We start from the raw sequence: 22,102 nt of genomic DNA, 5'->3' as shown, positions 1-22,102 counted from the left end.
CCAGTCCAGACCAGCAGATGATCAGGAGTTCAAAGGTGTGCTCGGATCCATTCACATCAAAGCAAACAGCAGAGAATCTGAGCGAACAGAGAAACGCACGGCGGGATCCACAGACTTCAGAGACACACACATCAATTGACATCTCAAACACGGCCGAGAAGGATTTATGGATCACAATGACCTTTATGTTCATTTCTGGAGGGCAGTGGGTGACCATAAACACGTCATGAGGACAAAACACCGAATGACAGAGACTGCCAGAATGAATTTGGCTGTAAAACTAGCTGCAGTAAAAAGAAATATGATTTCCCGGCATCTCCATCCATCATCAGTGCAGAGAAACATAAAGGTAATGGAGCCAAAAATGATGGCCATTATTGTCTGATTCCACTGGCAAACGCAGGGCGCGAGAGTCAACAGATAATATTCCTCAAACAAATAAACAATATTCACCAAGCATATGCTGCTGACATTCATTCGTGGGCGGAAAATGAATGATATGCTGTTCGCACGGGCAAAAAATCCATCTGACGGATGAGCTGCTGGCAAAAATGCCTTCCACTGATCTGAATCCAGCTTCTCCTTCTCCAGATTCGGTTTATCCAGCGTGTGAGACTTGCTAGAAACAACACATCCATTACTGAACTCACTATTATAGACAGGTTTAATTAAAACGAATTAAAACCAGTTCAACAGGTGGAACAGAAGGGTTCTTCAAAACAAACTAATTCCAGAGGACAAAAACCTCACAGATTAAAAACCTATTCACCTACTGACCGATCAATCCCTCACAGCCTCGTTCTCATTTGCTTCAAATTAAATACTACGGATGGAACGATTTCCAGTTTGATGATAAATCAGGATAAAATTCCCCACGGTTAGTAGGTTAGTATTATCGTTTCATATTTGAATTATCATTAAAACTATTTGATAACAACTGAGGATAAATAAATACTATCCAGCATAAAGCAGAGTTTTCAGTAACAGTCTCACACAGAGTAGTGTAGTTTTGTGTCAAAACATGGCGGAAAGGTTTTAAGGTTTTAAAAGAGTGCTGAGAGAATTATATAAATGAATATAGGGATGAATTAATTATATGAATGAACCTCTGAAGATTCGGACTGTCCTCAGAAAAGATTTGATGGCATTTTGTTTTCATCTTTGCTCCATGTAATACCTAATAAAGCAGTGTTTTAATAAGGTGTTTCTGCTGCTCCATCAGCGCCACCTGCTGGCAGAGACTGGATTTACACAGACTTACATTCTCATTCAGTCTGTGTGCAGTTCTGTCTGGACTAAAGTTCATTTGTTCGCCCTGCTGTAAAGTTTGGCCGGTTGATGAAAAACAAGCTTATGTGGATTCTACACATTTAAACAATTCAGAGCAGATAAAAGATCATTTATTAATCGTTTATCATTTTGACTTAACCCTTTTCTTTATTTAAAGGCTGAAATGTGAGGTTTACCATTTTATGAAACCTTTTAAAAGTTTTATTTGCACATTTTGTATGTAATTAGATAAAATGTTATCAGTCATGTTTTAAAATCCAGACATCATTGGTAGTGTTATTGTTTTAGTGTTTACACCGCAAAAAATGAGTTTCTTACTTAGTATTTCTGTCTTGTTTTCTAGTAGAAATATCTAAACATTCTTGAATCAAGTCATTTTACTTGTAAATGCATCTTAATATATTAAGTCTTGTTTTTTTTTTTTTTTAATTATCAAAAGTTTGTAAGCTTTTGCTTAAAACAAGCAAAAATATCTGCCAATGGCATAAGAAAAATAATATTTATTCAGAGGCTAAACGTTTTGGCAGATATCTTTGCTCGTTTTAAGCAAAAATTAACAAAATTTGGATATTTTGTATCATTTACTGAATCCTGATTCAAGAATTTGTAGATATTTATACTAGAAAACAAGACAAAAACATTAAGGAAGAAAATCATTTTTGCAGTGTATGCAAACAGCAGTTATTTTATTTGTTGTTGATTATAAATATAAAACTTGGTGAAACTATTTTTGTGTCAGTAGTTTTTAAACATTTCCAGCACATTCTGTGATAATTCTGATAACTGATAATTTAGATCACTATAATCATGCTATGAAATGTACTGACCCTGACTACAGTCAATATGATCTGGTCTCTAACAGGAAGTCTGGTCTCTAATGCAAGATCTGGATTCTAATACGGAATCTGCTTTAATGTGAGTCCAGTTGCTCAAAAGTGATAAAAACATAGGTTTTCTTTAGTAAAGGGTTTTTTCAACCATCTGCAGGTCTCTAATGTAAGTCAAAAACCACTAAGATGGTAGTTTAGTTTTATGCATGCAATTTAATGCATGTCAATGAGTTAGTTATTCCAGTTGTGAGAGATCGGTCAGCTTGAACAGATTCTCATGCGCTTTGCTGCATGCATTAATGAGCTCTGACATGAACAACATCTCATGAATTACTGCATTAATTATTGCACTGGCTCTAAACAAGATCTTGCACGACTAAGCACACTTTAACGCAGTGATGCAACAAACTCTGCAGAAAACACTATGTTCTCATCCAGCTGTCTGACTTATTATTCTCGTTCTCTGTACAGGACACTAGAAGATCTTCCAGGTTTTGTAAAACTCTACCTGGTGAAATGAATTGCTTCCCATTTACACTTTCCCATTTACTTGTAATTTAGAGAGATGCATGAGTTCTCAGCATCATGGTCCTGGAAGATCTCTAAAAGCGAGGTTTTAACACAACCTAACCTAACATGCATTGATCAGATCTGACCTGAGAGGCTTCTTCTAAACCTGAAACATGGCCAGGTTCACCTCAGTGTCAGTCTCCAGTCCTTCAGATCAATACAGGTCAATAATGAATAACCCAGCTACTCTTCTTCCATGGCTTCAAACAGGTCAGGTGTTATTCAATAATGAGGAGATTTACAGTCACTTTGTCTCAATTATAAACCCTAATGCTCATATTTGACAGTTCACACGAATTCAGACGTTTCTAATCTCACTACAGACATCAGGAGCATGAAAAGGGCGAATTTCAATAGAGTTTTTACATAAAAAGGGGAAGTGACTGTTAATAGAAATGGTGACTGTGAAAATGAGCTGCTCAGATGGAGAACACTGAATCTCTCTTTTGACGAAACAATTAAACAAAACAACGAATAAAGGTCATTTAAAACAACCTGCCTCTCCAAATAAACGTAAAACCGGAAAATCTGTGAGGTTTACGCGTGGAAAATAACGTGCGTAACAGACATTCGGTTCATTTAACGCTAACACAAATCACCGGAGACTAACAGGCATGCATGCATTCATATATCCATCGATTTATATACATATATATCCATCGATAAATCATATAATCCACTCCATCTACACAGTGAAGGCACGTCTGAGCAGAAAACGATCGCTTACCGTGAAATACGACTAACAGATTCGTATTCAGGCAACGAAACGCAAACTTTCTCTCGTCACAAGAGCGCATTTTGCGCGTTAAGTTCGTTATTCCCGGTATTTCCGGTCAGGAATCTTTCCGCGCTCCTCTCAAGCGTTTAACCGCGCGCCGGTTTCCCGTTCCAGAGTTCTGTTCCGCGCGCGTCGCGTCGCGTCGCTCCGGTTCGGGATCCGCCGTTACTGCGGCTGATGTTACGCCGCTTCTCCGGTGTTGTTGCTATGATACCGCAGACCGAATCCGGTGCAAGTGCTGCAGGATTTGAATAATTGCTTTCTAAAGTGTTTAACCCGCTGAGCGACGGCGCGCGTTTACCTGCGTTCACTGGACGCGTCGCGACTCTTCTGCTCAAATATAGGCAAGAAAACATATTCATGCGCATTCGGAACATGTTCATAAGCAGAGGAACGGCATGCACTAGTCAATAAGTGCCATGATGCAACAATACTGGCGACGGTACAAATATAGCCTACTCGAAGAATATTACTAAACATTATTTCTCTGAACGATCCAGCTTTTCAAATTCGGTCAAAACGTTAGTTATGCGGACATTATGGAGATATTTCAGTACTGAATAGTCCCTAGTAAAAACAGTAAGATATTTAAATGCATTTATTTCATACTAAATATACTTTAAATCTATTAACATATTTACTGACATATCGCTCGAGACTTACTGATATAAATATTATAATTTAACTTTATTTGGAGTAGCTACTACTTGTGCACAATGGACATTTCTTAATATTAAGCCTAAAATGTGTTTTAATGTCTATTGATGAGGATTGTGTGATCTTTGAATAATATCGTCTTTAAATGTCACTTTAGCACAATCACATATATCTTTAGTGTGACTTCAGCACTACTTTAGTCGTTCCTAGCAGACTTATGAAGTATACCAGTACAACTGCAGGGTATTTTTTATTAAATACACAATATTCTATACTCAGCATAAAATACATGTATTTCAAATACATTTGAGTATATTTGTTTTTCACTAGGGATGGCACCATGGTACTCTCATATATACAAAATACATATTGTACTCATATTTCCTGGCATTGGCATGTTCCTGCTGCTTCAGAGAATACCACGGTAAACATCTAACAATGTTCAAAGCATCATTATAGAGTGATATTTCTTGTTAGTCTCTTCCTGCACTAGAGGAAGAATAAATGACCTGCCAAAACAAATATTATAGTGCATGATAAAAATGACAGAACAATCGATCAGCTCATTAAACTCGAGTGGTGATTGTGTGTAAGCATCTGCTGAAGAGAAGCGAATGTTAAATGTCAAATGTTAGTTTATCTTGAGTAATTTTTGCTTATTATTAGTATGACTGAATTGGATCATCGAAGGTCACTGGTTAATAAAATGGGATTAAATACATAAAGGATGCATGTTTGGGTCACATTCTGTGTTTTATTGATTTTGAGGAATACTGAATCTGTTATTTGTGAGTGAGATGAATGAATACATGTTCACATTTATTCTAGAACTAAAGTAACATGATTTCTCTCAACATGCGGACAGGAGAGCTTTCAATCAATAAACGGGAAAAAAGGTAACTGGCGTTACTTATTTGAAAAAGTAACTATTTTCTTGTAAATTAAAAAGTAATGCGTTACTTTAAAAAAGTAATCTGATTACGTAACTCACGTTACTTGTAACGCGTTCCCCCAACACTGCTGGTTACAGGTGAGTGTGATTGTAATATCTGTAACTTATTTCACTATTAAAGACCTTCACTTGTAAACAGCAGCACGTTTAATTGTTAACACTCCACTTTATCCGCAATAATCGCACCCAAAGTGCTTCCTGCAGACGCTGAGCTCAGGATAAAGATGAAACGCTGCAAACAAACATGGTTCAGGCCGCTGAGATCCTGAGACGCTCATTAAGACAATCCTCCGCTGCCTTTGAAGATCCTACATCTGGCCTCAAGACACAATCAAGTGCTGGAGAGGAGCAGTGTTTAGGCCGAGTGCGTTTAACAAGCCCTTCTGATTCCCACAGATCTGCATCAAACTCTCCCAGAATCCTCCAGAGTTCAGACGCCTCGTGACCCCAGAGGTTATTCTCAGCACATGGCCTTCGTTTAACCGCTCGCATGGAAAACAGAGGAATCTTTACAACATTCTGCAAGCACTGAAGGCATCAGACCAGGGCTAGTTGTCACAGGCTCCAGTACTGCTTTTGTACTATGATTTGTGACCCTGGAGCACAAAACCAGTCATAGGGGTCTTTTTTATTATTATTGAGCATTATGCATCATCAAAGCTGAATAAATGATCTTTCCATTGATGTATGGTTTGTTAGGATAGGACAATTTTTGTCTGAGATACAACTATTAGAAAATCTGGAATCTGAGGGTGCAAAAAAATCTAAATATTGAGAAAATCTCCTTTAAAGTTGTTCAAATGAAGTTCTTAGCAATGCATATTACTAATCAATAATGAAGTTTTGATATATTTACGGTAGGAAATTTACAAAATATCTTCATGGAACATGATCTTAATATCCTAATGATTTTTGTCATAAAAGAGAAATGTATAATTTTGATCCATACAATGTATTGTTGGTTATTGCTACAGATATACCTGTGCTACTCATGACTGCTTTTGTGCTGCAGGGACACAATTATCTAATTCAAAAAGGTCTAAAAATCAGGATAATATTGTGAATTCTGTCTCCAATTTCATAATTGTCCACACAATAAAACCAGACTGACATATATTACGATGACTGACTATAGAACTGAAGTGGTTGAATTTTCACACACATAACTTTAACCAAAAAGACACTTTAAGCCAAAACTCATGAGTTAATTTGACACATCTAAACAAATGAATAATAATAGTAATAGTGTAATGTTCACACATGTAAACATCACGTTAATGTATTTTCTATGGAAGTCATTATGAATATCAGCTATATTAAAGAAATAATTAACCTAAAATGCTATTCTGGCATCATATTGTTCCAAACATGCATGACTTGGTTCTTCTGTGAAACACAAAATAACATATTTTGGAGAGTGTGTCAAATGTTTTCAACCCTTTAATGAAAGTCAGTGACAACACTGACCCCCAGTGACTTTGATTCTATGCAGTAAAACAGATCATTTTGTCTTGTTGTGTGTTGAACAGCATGACGTGAGTAAATGATGACAGAATGATTATTTCTGGATGTCTGTGTGTTACAGTAAATCCATTCTGAGTTTCCCACAGACAGTAAATGAAATGAAATGTGCATTATAATACAGTGCAGCTCTGGTTACACTGACTGAAAGCATTGAACCACAAACCAACCCAGTGTTTTCCTCAGATCTACTCACATCTGCATCTGTCGTCCAGCGGTTAATCATGAAGGACGAACACTTGAGGACACTGTCAAGCACAAAATGTCATTAGACTGCACCAAAACCTGTAAGAATTAATGCATGTGTGATTTAGTTTCTGCATGAGTTATCAATGATATGCAGCTGTATCTGTTGATAAATTGTTTTGTCTGAGTTTCACACTAACCCTAATGATTCATTCATATTTCCAGACGCAAACAGCTCCATTATTCCCTCTTACTCAGCATCTGCTGCTTTTAAAGTGACCTTATTCACATTTGCATGAAGAGCCCTCGGGTGTTTCCAATCACTGCGACCCGAAAACAAACATCAGTCACGCTGTTAACGATTACACAACATCATTAATGCCAACAGCCTTAAAGCTCAAGTCAAGTCACTTTTATTTATACACAATAATCCACACCACTCCAGTCCATCAGTGAACATCTGGAGAAGACAAAAGATGAAAAACAAATCCATTATTAAGATGTATTTAACTAAAATACACTGAGTCTATAATCCATAATAACGCTTCCTCCAGAGAAAGAGTGTTCTGGTCTGAATCAGGAGAGAAATCTGCAGATCAAGCAGCGTTTATAAGACAAAACAGTCCAAAAATGTCTTGATTTTTTTTTTCCCAGCTTTTATCTTCTCCAGATGTTAACTGATGGACTGGAGTGGTGTGGATTATTGTGATGTTTTTATCAGCTGTTTGGACTCTCATTCTGACGGCACCCATTCACTGTTGCTGAGACACTGATGCAGAGACACATTTCTCAGAATCTGAAACTCATCTACATCTCAGATGGTCATTTTTTGGTCAACTACTCCTTTATCAGCTTCACACAACATAAATGAGAACTGGTTTATAAATAAGGTTAACATGATTGATTTCCCCATGACTGCTCATCCAGATGGTTGAGGAACATCTGAAGGTCATGAAGCTGCAGGAACATCAAGACACTCACACAGAACAACATTTAATCATATTCAGATAAACATGCTATCAGGCTGCTTCAGGTTGAGATTCTCCTGCTTTGTTCTGGTTGAGATAAACTCTATTAATAAACGCAGATAAATCAATGTGTTCCCTCACTAATGCTGCTGCTGTCCTACAGAAAGGCAGGAGAGACGTGTATTTGCTGTGAAGAAAGACAGACAACATTTCTTGTGTCCTGATGCTCCACAGTGAATAAAATCAAGTGTTGCTCAAGAACATCCACCTATAATTTAATATAAACCCGACACATCAAATATGAACCATGAAGCTTGTAGCTCCATTTCTGTTGTGTTCAACTCAAATATGATTTAAGTCAGTAGCATCAGAGACGACAGCGTTCGGAGGAGATTTGCACGGTTTATTAGGGAGACTGAATGAAATCTGTTGTACAAAGTGTGAGTGAGTTTAAGAAAGAGGGTTTAGAAATATGTACAAAGCATCTGATCAATAAATCAATCATCATATCTGGATGAACGGACTGAACTAATACAGCAATGCAATGAAACGTCTTCATTCTGCGCTGCGAAACTGAAGGAACAACAACTAAACCGCACACAAGATGGATGTACATTCCTGATGTTTGGCTAAATTAAATAAACATGAGACGGATTCGGCATTGAAATCACACCAGTGTCAAAATTCATAGCAAATATATATATCGTTTGCTTTGTGCATTATAGCAAGTCTTTAAATAATGATCAGAAAATCCCCTGATTCAGATCACATTCTCACAGAGCCATTCACACTAATAAAGTAGATTTCATTAAACATAAACAGGGATTGGTCTAATTCTGGGGCTCTGCACGATACATCACAAAAATAAACACTCTTCAATTTAAAACAAATCCTTTTGGCATTTCAAATCCATCATTTACAATATATTATAATTATCCTTCCCTGTGCAAATGTACGGTGATTTTGCACAATAAATAAAAGGTGATTCAGCAGGTTCAGCAAAATCATACAGAACTGTACAAAACAGAATAAAATTAGAGGAAGTAACAGAACGGGCACAAATCTCTGAGTATTACAGAAGAGTTCAGACACAAATGATCATCCTCTCATCATTTACTCAAACACAAATGACTTTCTTTCAAAAGAACGTGTTCTTTTTCACAGAATAGCTCCAAAATGACACAAACAGCAGTTCTCTGAACTCATATGAATAGTATAAAGTCATTATTGACTGATAATCGTCCTCCCCTCGGAAACAGACTACTAAAACTCACTGATATCAGCAGAACTTGAGTTGGTTTAGTGCTGGGCAACGATTAATCACATACAAAATAAGTTTGTGTTTATATAATATGTGTATATTTATTATGAATATATAAATACAAACACATGCATGTATATATTTAAGAAAAATATGCTATGTTTATTAATTAAATATATTTATGTATAATATAAAATATAATAATAAAAAAATATATAAATAATATATATATAAATAAATAAATATATACACATCAAAATATATACTGTGTGTGTGTATTTATATATACATAATTGATCAGTACACATACATGTAAACAACAACTTATTTAGGATGCGATTAATCGTTTGACAGCACTAATTTATATATAATATAAATATATTTAATATATAAACAACATTTTTCTATAATATATACATGCATGTGTGTGTATTTATATATACATAATAAATATACACCGTACATACACATATATAAACAAAACTTTTATTTTGGATGCGATTAATCGCGATTAATCGTTGCCCAGCACTAACAGAATATTTGATTGGAAAGAAACAGAATATTTTCAGTCCTGATTAAAGAAACAGAATATTTTCAGTCCTGATTCAAACCTGATTATACGATACAGAGCTGTTTGTGTCATTCACTTCCATTACACTGAAAACAGCAGCTTGTGGTTTTGTGAAAGTCACAGGGGTTTGGTCACGTAAAGAGCGAGTAAACGATGACAGAACGTTCATTAGCGGATGAACTGTTCATTTAGTCTCACACACACACACACACACACTCACACTCACACTCACACTCACACAGACACACACACAGACACACACACAGACACACACACACACACACACACACACACACACACACAGACACAGACACAGACACAGACACAGACAGACACACGCACACACACACACACAGACACGAGAAAATCCTGTAGTTGCTGTTCGCCTGTTTGTGTTTGAGTTTAAGTAGCACCGTGACTGAGAGAAACCCCTGATAGACGCCGGCGACTGCGTTTGATTGTCGCGTGGTTGAGCTTGAGAAGGAAAGGGAGAGGGTTTAAAGGCAAGCGGGAACCTGACGGAGACTAGGCCGAGGGTGATTAGCGCTAACGGAGGCGTTCGGGGCACAAAGGTGTAGGAATGCATCGATACAGTAGATTCATCTGTGCTTCATGTGTCTCCGGCCGGCGGCTGCTTCTTATCCTCGGCGTGTTTGAACATCAGGATGGAGTTGTAGATCTTGAGGGCCGGGCCGAGCTTCACGCTCATTATCTTAACGATGTCTCGCTGCGTCAACAGAAGAAAGGCCTTCCCGTCGACTTGCTGGTGAGGGAACCGGTGGAAAACATTACAGAGTCAGTGTTAAACCATCATATACAGCCGCTCTAATGAACACTAACGACACTATGAAATCATAATGTGATCTTAAATATGACTAAATGAGCTTAAACTGTATTTACAGTCTCTCTTGTTTGAAAACAGACTGATGCTTGCAGATAGCTAGAAAAATAAATAAATATTCTCTGAATATGTCCTCTTCAGTTTATAAAAAAATATATTTGAGAAAAAAATTCATACTTGTACTGATCAAGGATGCATTAAATTGATCAAAAGTACCAGTAAAGACATTCTTTATAATGTTAGAAAAGAGTTCTATTTCAAATAAATGCTGTTCTTTTGAACTTTCTATTCATCTGAGAATTCTGAAAAATAAAATGTATCAGTTTCCACCCACTCATTTGTTTATAAAACCAATAAATCATGAACAGTCTCTCAGAACAAGCTGTTTCAGATTGTCCCTCTGTTCACGTCACCGAGGGGAAAAAGTCCCGCTCATTAGTGACGCTCTCTGCTCTATTAGCATAAACACAGCCCTGAGTGAGAAGCTGCGGTCCATTCCTGGAGATATATACAGAGTCAGCACCAAAGAGGCTTTACAAGTGTTGTGTTGTGAGATGCACTGATGAACACAGGAGTCTCCATAATCTCCCCTCATCTGAGCCGAGGACACTGAGGTTAAATCGGTAACTCCTCTAATGTTTAGGAATCAATACCAACGCTTCGTGTGTGAACGTCAGCTCCAGACAAAGTAAGTATCACGCGTTTGTTTCCAAATGGCCTTTCTGAAAGAGCTGCTTGGCACTCTGTAAGGCTCATTGCTAAAGCTATCATTGTCTCTGTGTGTTTGCTATCAGAATGATCGTGAATATGAATGTGGTTGTTAAAAGCTGCGTATGAAAGCAATGTGAGTCGATCGCTTGAAGGTGTCGAGCTCGTAATCAGAAGCGGGATTATAAAGTTTGTGATAGCATGAGACCAGCTATGCTGTTATTTTTATCCCGCCGTGCTCCCCGTCTGTGTAATTCATAAACGCTAATTTATTATGCACAGTATAATCAGATGACTGACTTTGAAACAGAGTCAAAGTGTTTATTAGCAAAGGCTAGCTCTTGAAGCTCCGCCCTCTTCTCCAGGAGCAACAGCTCATTTGCATTTAAAGCAACACACTCAAAATCAGCACGTTTGGGCTCATACCCTAAAAGTAAGTGGCAATTTTAACAAGCTATAAAAATTGATCTGTGGGGTATATTGAGCTAAAAGTTCACATACGGTCTAGGAACATCAGAGACTTATTTTACATCTTGTAAAAAGGGGTATAACAGGTCCCCTTTAACAGGTATTCACATAGAAAACAGCTATTTACTGTATTTTTAATCAAATAAATGCAGCCTTTGTGAGCAGATACAAATAAAAAAAAATATTATTTCAAGCTTTAATCTCTCATAATTTTGCTTCTCAAGTTAAGTTTGTTTTGATTCTTTTACTTGAAACAGAGACACAAATAGTAATTAGGAACATTTGTTCACAGTGTAGCAAATGTGATTACATGTGAATTTAAAACGTGTAAGAGTTTGTGGTATTTTCTTTGGTCTGTGTTTGAATTAAAGCTTCTGTGGCTGTAAGTGGAGAAAGAATCACATTTGAAACTCATTGAATTTCTCCTCAACTCCACACGTAATGTACCTCCTCGCTGAACTGCTTGGCCTGTTCCTCACAGCCGGGTAAAGAACGGATGAAATCAGCCACCTGAGAAACAAACACAAACACACAGTTTCATCTCCACTCTAGAACTGAGGTTCTCAACAGGATAGAATCAAGGTTACATTGTGACGGAATTTCTGCTGTAAACAGCTGCAGTTACAGTCCTGTGATGGAGAGACTTTATTTGCCTTCATCACTGCTTTACTGCGGTCAACTTGGTTTTATTGAATGTATTTCTGATCCTGCTGAGTAGGCATGGCAGTAAGTGTACTCTCGTGAAAGTGCTCATTTTAGTGAGTGCATTTCAGATGTTTTGATTTATTCGTTTTTGATTTGCATTATTATTTGTATTTATTTAGGCTCTTGTTTCTAAATCTCATGTATACATGTAACTATTGTGAACACTTGTCTACTGTATCATCATATTGATGTACTGGATAATTATAAATCAAAACTATTTTACTATGCCTGAGAACAAAAATATAATGATAAAACTAATCATTTAAAACAAATTGTGCTGTCAAACGATTAATCGCATCCAAAATAAGTTTTTATTGATAATGTGTGTGTACTGTGTATATTTATTATATATATATATATATATATATATATATATATATACAGTATATATAAATACACACATACAGTATATATTTTGAAAATATTCACATGCATTTACATTACATGTATATATTTATATTCATTTAATTTATATTATACATACATATATTTAATATAAAAACATAACAGTACATACACAATACACAAATACTACATGAACAAAAACTTTTATTTTGGATGCGATTAATCACAATTAATCGTTTGACAGCACAAAAAAAAAATATTATACAGAAAATGACTTGTGTATCATATACAGAAAATTGTTGTGTATCATATTGAAGTAGTGGGTAAATTATTATTATAATTAAAAGTAATTTTAATCACGGTTAAAGCGGTCTCTGTCCGAGACCAAAAATATATATATAAAAAATAAAAATAATATACAAATAATAAAATATATAAAAATATAAATTAACAACATAAAATATATATTTATTACGCATAAAATTACAAAAAATGCCAGCATCAAGTAACTTTATAGCTTTTTATAGATCCAGTGCTCATGAAATAGTAATAATTAATAATAATTAGAATAAATCATTCTAATCCTATATTTTAGACTTAAAACTGATGAAACGCTGTTTTAAACAGAATCTGTCAAACCTTCATTGACTGATACAGTAGACGTATTGTCAAGTAAAAGCAGCATCTTAGAGACTGATTGTGTGTGAATCTGAAGTGTGATGCACATCTGATCTGAACGCAGGTAACGCCGATGAAGCAGAAGTGTGTTCTCGCCGCATGAGCAGGTCAGCTGAGGTTTGAGCGAGAGACTCAGAAACCTTCTGCAGCGTCAGCAGAGCTGAAATATCCTGCAGCATATTTCTCAGGGATCTCCAACAAACAACCGCGGCTAAGAATAACCCGTCTGAAGCATCGCCGCAGTCTCTGAAGAACTCCACTGATGTGCTTTTTGACCCTAGCTCTCACTCTGAAGCTCAGTACAATTACAGGAAGAGCGTCTCTGGAGCCGCGCCGGGCTTTAATTACACCGGCCAACTCCAGAGAGCATCTTTGGAACAACATTTCCATTTATTACAAAACCGCAGACAAGATGCAGCAGATCGACCTTCTGCTCTCAGCTAATATCCAGAGCATATCTGATTGATTTCCCAGCTAAATCATCTATATCAGGATGCAGTGATTGCATTAGTGTGAGTCAAACGCATCTACAGCTGACTGACAGACAGCAGCATTAACCCACAGAACGCACCCATAATGCACATTTTCTGTACATTAGACATTCAAAACAAGCTTTTATAGCCAAAACCTAACTTTCAGAATGCTGCAGGGAGGTCTGGTTTTTGTGAGAGCAAAAGGGAATGTTTCCTACAGGTTATCTTAGGTGCTGAAGAAATGTGAAATCTGGATTATTACAGTAAATATACTAGGAATCAGCCTATATAAATGAACAAGTTAAATCTTACAAATTAATTCATTCCAGTGTATGATGGTTGATTATTTTACTAATTAAACAATGTTTATATAGTTCTGACAACTGACGTTCATTCATTCAAAGCATATCCTATAAAGGGTCACGAGAGCGCTGGATGATTACTGATGCACAGCAGGGTAAATAATATCAGAGTAAAGAGGTTCGGGGAACATTAGGAGAATATTAGCTGAAAGTTCATATTCTGCAAACCTAAAACTAAATTCTTCTTCCATGAAGAGAATTATCCAAATATCCAACCTATAGCAACTATGGTGGTAGGTTCCACTGAACTCTATTGGTAATGAGGGAACATGTGACCATAGTTGCTTTTGGGAAACACACCCATGATTAACCAAAAACGTTCTGAGAACCAAAAACTAACATTCCGGAAACAAAAAAAAACTAACATTCCCAGAACGTTCTTGGAAACAAAAACGATCATTCCGGGAACAAAAAAAACTAACAGTCCCGGAACTTTCTCAGAACAGTGTGGGAACCAGATCTTAAGGCCTGTTTGTTTCCGCCAATGAAGATGCTACAGATGTGATTAGTATGGAGCTGGAGCTTTACTGTACGGCTGTAGAGATGAATGCTTGGGCTCTTTATTACCATCACACTCTTTTATCAAAGGCTTCAAACGAAACACTGGAGCGATCTATAATTCATCCGGGAATCGATCGGGTTTTCATCGAGCACAGGAATAGAACAGGAACTCTTGGCTGGATCATTAGATGCTCTGACCGCAGTGTTTAGGTCACATCATTTACAGTGCTCGTGTTTGTCTGAAACGCTAATGGGTTTCCACAGTTAAAAGACCTCAAACCACAACAGCCAATCAGACGACAGCAAAGCCACACCCTCCTCAGCAAACACATGCGGTTTACATTGGGCTGCTTGTACAGAATAAACCAGCATGATCTCAGGGCATCTGGGTCACCAGGGCATCAATGACGGTCAATAACATTCCGCTGGTTTCACTAAAACAAACATCATATGTTATAATCTTGAACTCTCCTCAGACTCTCGCCGGATCTGTAACCGCTCACCTAAACATGAACAATTCCCTCTGCACCTCATCGGTTAAATCACACTAATAATCTTGGAACAAAAAACTAACTTTCCTGGAATAATCTGGGAACAAAAAACTAACTTTCCTGGAATAATCTTGGAACAAAAAACTAACGTTCTGAGAACATTCTGACATTAGCTATCACATCACGCACCTGAAATATATGTACACTTAAATAATTTAAGAAAACGAAAGAAAAGCTGTGCAACAAGTAGCCTAGCCTATGCAGAGTTAGGGTCATTTTTGTGCTGCACGAAAGGAAACCAGACGGCAGAGAGCGGCATGCTATTTTTTTTAGGCTACAAAAGCGCAAAGATTTGTTTTTTATTGTGAATGTACACAAATAAAAACCTTTTACACAAACCTTTTACAATTCTGATTATCTTCATGACTAAAAGGAGTAGTTTCCACAGTTAGAAGTAAAAAATAAAATCAAGTGAGTGCTCCAGCGCCGCATGCGTGAAGCGTTCTACCTCGACAATAATGCAGCCTGTTCATTATCATAATAAAATACAGTCTGTCAAACATGTGGAAAAAACACTGCTCAGTTTAAATATGTAGTAAATCTGTGCCGTTAAGCGTGTAGCTAATTTTAACCATACAGCAAACCTTTTAAAATATTTCGATAAATTACTAAAAAAAACAAAATAAGTGACTTTAAACCGTTTAACTGATTATATTAATCGGTCGGTTAACGGTTAAACAGTTCAAATGAACATCCCTCTGCACTTCATCGGTTAAATCACTCTAATAATCTTGGAATAATGTTCTCAGAGCGTTAGGTTTTGATTCCCAGAACATTCCAGGAAGCAGATCTTGTCAGATGGTAAGACCTGTTTGTTCACTTCATCTGTTAAATCAGTAATAATCAGATTGCACTGAGAGTCGTTGAGTGTAAATCCTGGTCTTTATTCAGCACTAAACACGCAGTCAGTCCCGACTCAATTCCTCAAGAACAAAGGAGCCCTTCAGTGCGAGTGTTTGCCAATAAATAACGACCCATAAATCCTGCTAACACACCACAGTACAGCACTGAACGCCGCTTCGCTCTGCTGCTGCATTTGCCACGGTAAAGCAGGGTAAAGCGCAGTAAAGTGCTTCCATCACACACACAGGAGCAGCCACACTAATGCCATATCAGCTCTGAACACACTGTACCGCGGTAAAACCATCTCTCTGATGCAGTGTATTACTGTGTTCAGGACTGAAGGGGGTTTATAGACCATCACTGACACAAAACCAGCATTAATCAAACACTACATTAACAGCAACACTAAACTAACATAATTAGACACTATTTTAATCATCTGAGACTAACACATCAACCAAACATCTTGTCAATTAATCAGAACCAAGTTGCATTGAATTTTAAGCTTGCTAATGTTATTTTGCTGTTATTAAATTGCATTAAGCAAATATAATCTCTATATAGCATATATACTACAAACTTCATAATAAACTGCACTTCTGTTCAAAAGTTTGCAGTCAATAAGATTTAAGAAATTGGATGCATTAAATTGATCAAAAGAGCCACTAAAGACATTTATAATGTTACAGTAGATTTCTATTTCAAATAAATGCTGTTCTTTTGAACTTTCTATTCATCTGTGAATCCTGAAAAATAAAATGTATCACGGTTTCCACAAAAATATTGTGCAGCACAACTGTGTTCAACATTGATAATAATCAGAAATGTTTGTTGATCAGTAAATCAGTATATTATTATGATTTCTGAAGATCATGTGACACTGAAGACTGGAGTAATGATGCTGAAAATACAGCTGCAGATCACAGAAATACATTACACTTTAACACATATTACCATAGAAAACAGCTGCTTTACATTAGAATAATATTTCACTATTTTTACTGTATTGTTTTATCAAATAAATGCAGCCCTGGTGAACAAACCTGGTAGATAGTGATAAAACACTGCTTTAACGCGTGACATCATCAACAGTGTCAGACAGTGACCTGTTCACCGCTGGGTCCTTGAGGGCCCATGGCTGATATTTACTCAGCCTGTAGCTCAACGTGTGTTTATCTCTGCGCTCTGTTCACCTGGTTACCATGGCAACCAGCCCATCATGCGCCCGGCGGCGTGAAGATGCTCGATTTCACCTCCACAACCCGACATTAGCATGATAAACAGCCCCAAACTACAGCACAGAGACAGCCACTCCACCGAGATACCAGAATGTGTTTATACTCGCAGATCACATGACCTCCAGCCTCTGCGCTCCCATTGGCAGATGTCACATCACATCATTTGCATAAAGCTGAAGTCTTGACTGTAACATTGTGAAAACTGCAGCTCGGAATGATTTCTGGCTACAGACTGCTGTCAGTATGGACATTTACTGATATTACAAAACTAAACGGTTTTAAAAAATATTTAGGCCTAAATTTAAGATTTATGCATTTAAATTGCATATCAAATTTCCATGCATTTGGATTACACAGTTTTAATAAACTAACATATGTGATCATATTTGTCAGTCATACACCAATAAAACAGGATTTCTGAACTCAAAAATAAAAACCATGGCATAGTTTATTAACTATTTGCATCCATTTGATTTAATTTAAATAACTCCATTTAAAAATGCATTTATTCAAATAGCTTTGAATCAGCATTAATGTGTTCATTATGAAAATGACTTTTCTTTTCCGTTATAAAGTATAAATGTGGTGAAATATGGCTTCATTGACTCTGAACCGATTCACTGTAGTATGAATGACAAATATGCATCATATTAAGTTTATTAGTTTGTTTAAAGTAATCTAAACGCATGCAAAGTTTATATGCAATTCAGATGCATATATCTCACATTTGGAAACAGTTTTCGAGCGTATACAAAACGCAATATCCACACAATGCCACATTATTTAAGTGAAATCAAGCATATAAAAAGAGATGCATAGACGGATGAATTACTTCTGGGAAACTGATCATATGGTTTGAATATGAACAAATAAACCCTGATATATGTGACCCCTGACCACAAAACCAGTCGTAAGTAGCATACTATAGTGTTTCTGAACCATACTATAATAAATTACTTGAATTAATGTGTTGTGGTAATTCTATAGTTTCTGTGGTAATATAACAACTATAGTAATATAAATAAATGACTTTACCCAATACTTTTCTACAACTTTACAGTACATTATACTACAATACACTACAGTTTACTGTAGTAAAACCTAACGTATACTACAGTATTTATTACAGTTTATCAGTTCACGATACAGCATGCAGTAGCATTCATTAACAAAGTGTTGATAATATATACAATATAATACACTTTGCTATAGTATGGTTCAAAAACACTATAGTGTTTCCTATAAATTACTGGGAATGAGGGATATTTGTAGCAATAACCAAAAATACATTGTATGGATCAAAATTATACATTTCTCTTTTATGCCAAAAATCATTAGGATATTAAGATCATGTTCCATGAAGATATTTAGTAAACTTCCTACCGTAAATATCAAAACTTAATTTTTGATTAGTAATATGCATTGCTAAGAACTTCATTTGAACAACTTTAAAGGAGATTTTCTCAATATTTAGATTTTTTTGCTCCCTCAGATTCCAGATTTTCTAATAGTTGTATCTCAGACAAATATTGTCCTATCATAACAAACCATACATCAATGGAAAGATGATTTCTTCTCACCTCCTGGACGGTCCAGTGGGCGACTCGACTGGCCTGAACACCGGCCACGCCGGGCAGGAGCTTACAGTGCTGCTCCCAGCACAGCGGCAGATCACGGCTCGGGTGAGCAGACATGGCCGAGAGGAAGACGGACTGATGCAGAGCCTGCTGGAGACCGTCCACGTTACGCTCTGAAACACACACACCAGTCATTTACTGCGGGCAAACAACAAGAGCTTTCGGATCTACTCAACATAAGATCTAAAGCAAGAGTCCACCCAGAAAAGAAGGTCTTCTGAAGATCCAACGTCTGCATTTGATTGTTGCATTTCACTAGTCGCAGTCGCATGGCACTCTCAAACTGATCCGAGATCAGCCGTTACCCTGCGCTTATTAACCATGGTAAAATAAAGGAAAAATGTATGAATATATCTGAACTGAACGCCCATACATCAGAAAAACTGATTTCCTAGGGCTAATCAACATAAACAATTATTTAACAATTATAGAATAATAGTGCTGTGAAGCAATGAATTGCGATGAATTGCATCCAAAATAAATGTTTTTCTTTACATAATATATGTATGTGTACTGTGTATATTTATTATTTATATATAAATACACAGTATATATTTTGAAAATATTTACATGTATAGTTTAAATTATATATATATATAAAAAAAAAAATCTTAAATGTATATATGCATGTGTGTGTGTGTATTTATACATACATAAATATATATAGTACACACACAACATGTAATGTAAACAAAACATTTATTTTGGATGCGATTAATCATTTGACAGCACTAAAAAATTATTATAATTATTGATGACCAATTATTTTTCAGAAATAGCGTTAAAAAAAAATAACATTTCAGTGCAAAATATGGGAAATTCTCGCTACACGCTCATAGTTCTGATTAGAAAACGACAGATCCAGCCTAGCTGCAAAAGTTAAATATTTCAAAAGATCTGAAGCTCAAATTGGACAAAAAAAAAAAAAATTGGTGTACTGTAGGATTTACTTTGAAAAACACTGTCAATTTTCAAATTTCACAAATAATAAAGCAGAAAGATTGAAATAGTATTTTCTCATGAAACATGCTACAAAAATAATTCTTTATAGTGATTTTTTGATAGTGAAAGGTTTAAGACTTTTACTGTATTTATTTAGTTAGTTGTTGTTTGGAAAAATGTATAGAAATTGAATGATGAATTTGAAAATATCTTGCGTATAATATGTTAAATGATCTGACATTTCCAAAGAAAAAATAACTAAAAGAAATATAAATGCAATATAAAGGCACTCAGGAATGATCATCTGTACAGCTTCTCTGGAACGATACTGCTGGATTATTATAAAGCGCTACATAAACATGAATAGACATGAATTCTGTTTCTGCTGAAACCCTGTGAAACTTTTCCCGTTTGCTTCCTTTCTTTTACCACACTTTGAAAAAGATATGAACTCTGAGAGAGCGTCGAAGTTCCTTTCATGAGACATGCCAGAAAACACGAGCGAGTGTTTTCAGCGCAGTAACACACACAAACAATGTGCAATAATGTTAGTTTCCTTTAGATTAAGATTCTTTTTTCGGTGTTTAGTTAAGTAGATATATCTGTGTGCACAGATCCTGTGAAGGATTAATAAAGTATTTTAATAATAATAATAAAAGGCTGCCGCTCGTGTTCGGGCTCATTTGACTCTAAAGGGCATTTCTACCAGAATAAAGCATGTTCTGTCTGATTATGGGGTTCAGAAGCGTTTTTATGTGTCGACACAAGCGGCTCTGGGCTCTCACCGGCGTCTCGCTCAAATGTTCCTGGCAAGAGAGGTATGTTTAAGACGCCGCGAGGGTTTGGCCCTTCACGCTCCGCTGAGGACGATCTGACCACACAAACGGCTCTAAAGGGACCAAAAGAGCTGCTAAATGAACGCTAGGGATCCTGCTAATCAACTCAAACCGGCACGAACGAGGAAACGGAGGTCAGTGCAAGAGAGATTAATATTCCAGTCTCAATCAGGCCTAATATTCTAAAGTAAGAAGGGTTTCTGTGAAGGTCCATACATTGTGCAGTTTTATAATATTTTTAGTAGTTTTAATACATTCTATAGTAAAACAAAATGTACAAGATGAGTTTGCTTCATCAGGTTTGTAGAAATGTGTCTCTGCATCAGTGTCTCAGCAATGGATGCTCTGCAGTGAATGGGTGCCGTCAGAATGAGAGTCCAAACAGCTGATAAAAACATCACAATAATCCACAGCACTCCAGTCCATCAGTTAACATCTGGAGAAGACTAAAGATGAAACGCATCCAGCATTAAGATGTTTTTAACTCAAATACAATCCATAATCCATAATAACTCTTTCCAGTCCATTTGTTGTCTTTCACATCAAAATCCAGCCCCATGTTTGTTTAGAGCTGTTTTGTCTTGTAAACAGTGCTTGATCTGCAGATTTCTCTCCTGATTCAGACCAGAACACTTTCACATCCAGTTAACAAGGAACACTTTGAGAACGTTCTGGCAAGGTTCTCTCAACGTTATAAACAAACATTCTTCCAGTAATATTACCATACTGTTAGTTCAAAGTTATCTGGTTTATAATCATGTTCATAATGTTTATAATCATACATCATTCGTGGAACTTTTTCCTGAAATGTTTCAGTTCATCTAACGTTTTTTTAAATGTTGCTACTTTGTTTCAGAACATTCAAAAGTAACATTCCCATAATGTTTGCAAAATGATACAATGGAACGTTTCCTTAATGTTCGCATAACCAAGAAAAAACATTCTTCAAAGGCTGTCAAATCCAAAACACAACACTCTTAGAACATTTTTGTTGGATGGATTATAGACTCGTGTTTAGTTAAAAAGGTCTTAATGCTGGATGTGTTTCATCTTTTGTCTTCTCCAGATGTTAACTGATGGACTGGAGTGGTGTGGATTATTGTGATGTTTTTATCAGCTGTTTGGACTCTCATTCTGACGGCACCCATTCACTGCAGAGCATCCATTGCTGAGACACTGATGCAGAGACACATTTCTTCAAACCTGATGAAGAAACACACTCACATTTTCATTTTTAGGTCATTTTCATTTTTGAGCGGTTCCTTTTATGCCAAAAGAGAAACGAAATCTCATGATGAAATAATTCAGTAAATCTCAAACATCAGATCTCGGACTGAGACACAAAAACTGAGGAGCATCATGGGGTGCCAGCGCACAAAACACAGACATC

General features: G+C 36.4%; 1 protein-coding gene across 1 annotated transcript in view; it reads right to left on the bottom strand.

Annotated features, from left to right (window-relative positions):
* Window positions 1-8,138: 8,138 nt before the first annotated feature.
* LOC306863444 (lethal(3)malignant brain tumor-like protein 4) overlaps window positions 8,139-22,102 on the bottom strand; it is a 58,323-nt gene continuing 44,359 nt past the window's right edge. The window contains exons 18-21 of the mRNA XM_079406781.1: window positions 18,878-19,047; window positions 12,049-12,111; window positions 9,640-10,347; window positions 8,139-9,057 (exon numbers count right to left, since the gene is read on the bottom strand). Of these exons, the coding sequence (XP_079262907.1) occupies window positions 10,195-10,347; window positions 12,049-12,111; window positions 18,878-19,047 (386 nt within the window). The 3' untranslated portion in view covers window positions 8,139-9,057; window positions 9,640-10,194. The remainder of the gene's footprint in view (window positions 9,058-9,639; window positions 10,348-12,048; window positions 12,112-18,877; window positions 19,048-22,102) is intronic.

This window comes from Barbus barbus (genome assembly GCF_936440315.1).
Source record: "Barbus barbus genome assembly, chromosome: 44".
Lineage (NCBI taxonomy): Eukaryota > Metazoa > Chordata > Actinopteri > Cypriniformes > Cyprinidae > Barbus > Barbus barbus.
Note: the sequence above shows the minus strand (reverse complement) of the source record. Positions and strands in the feature narration are given on the sequence as shown.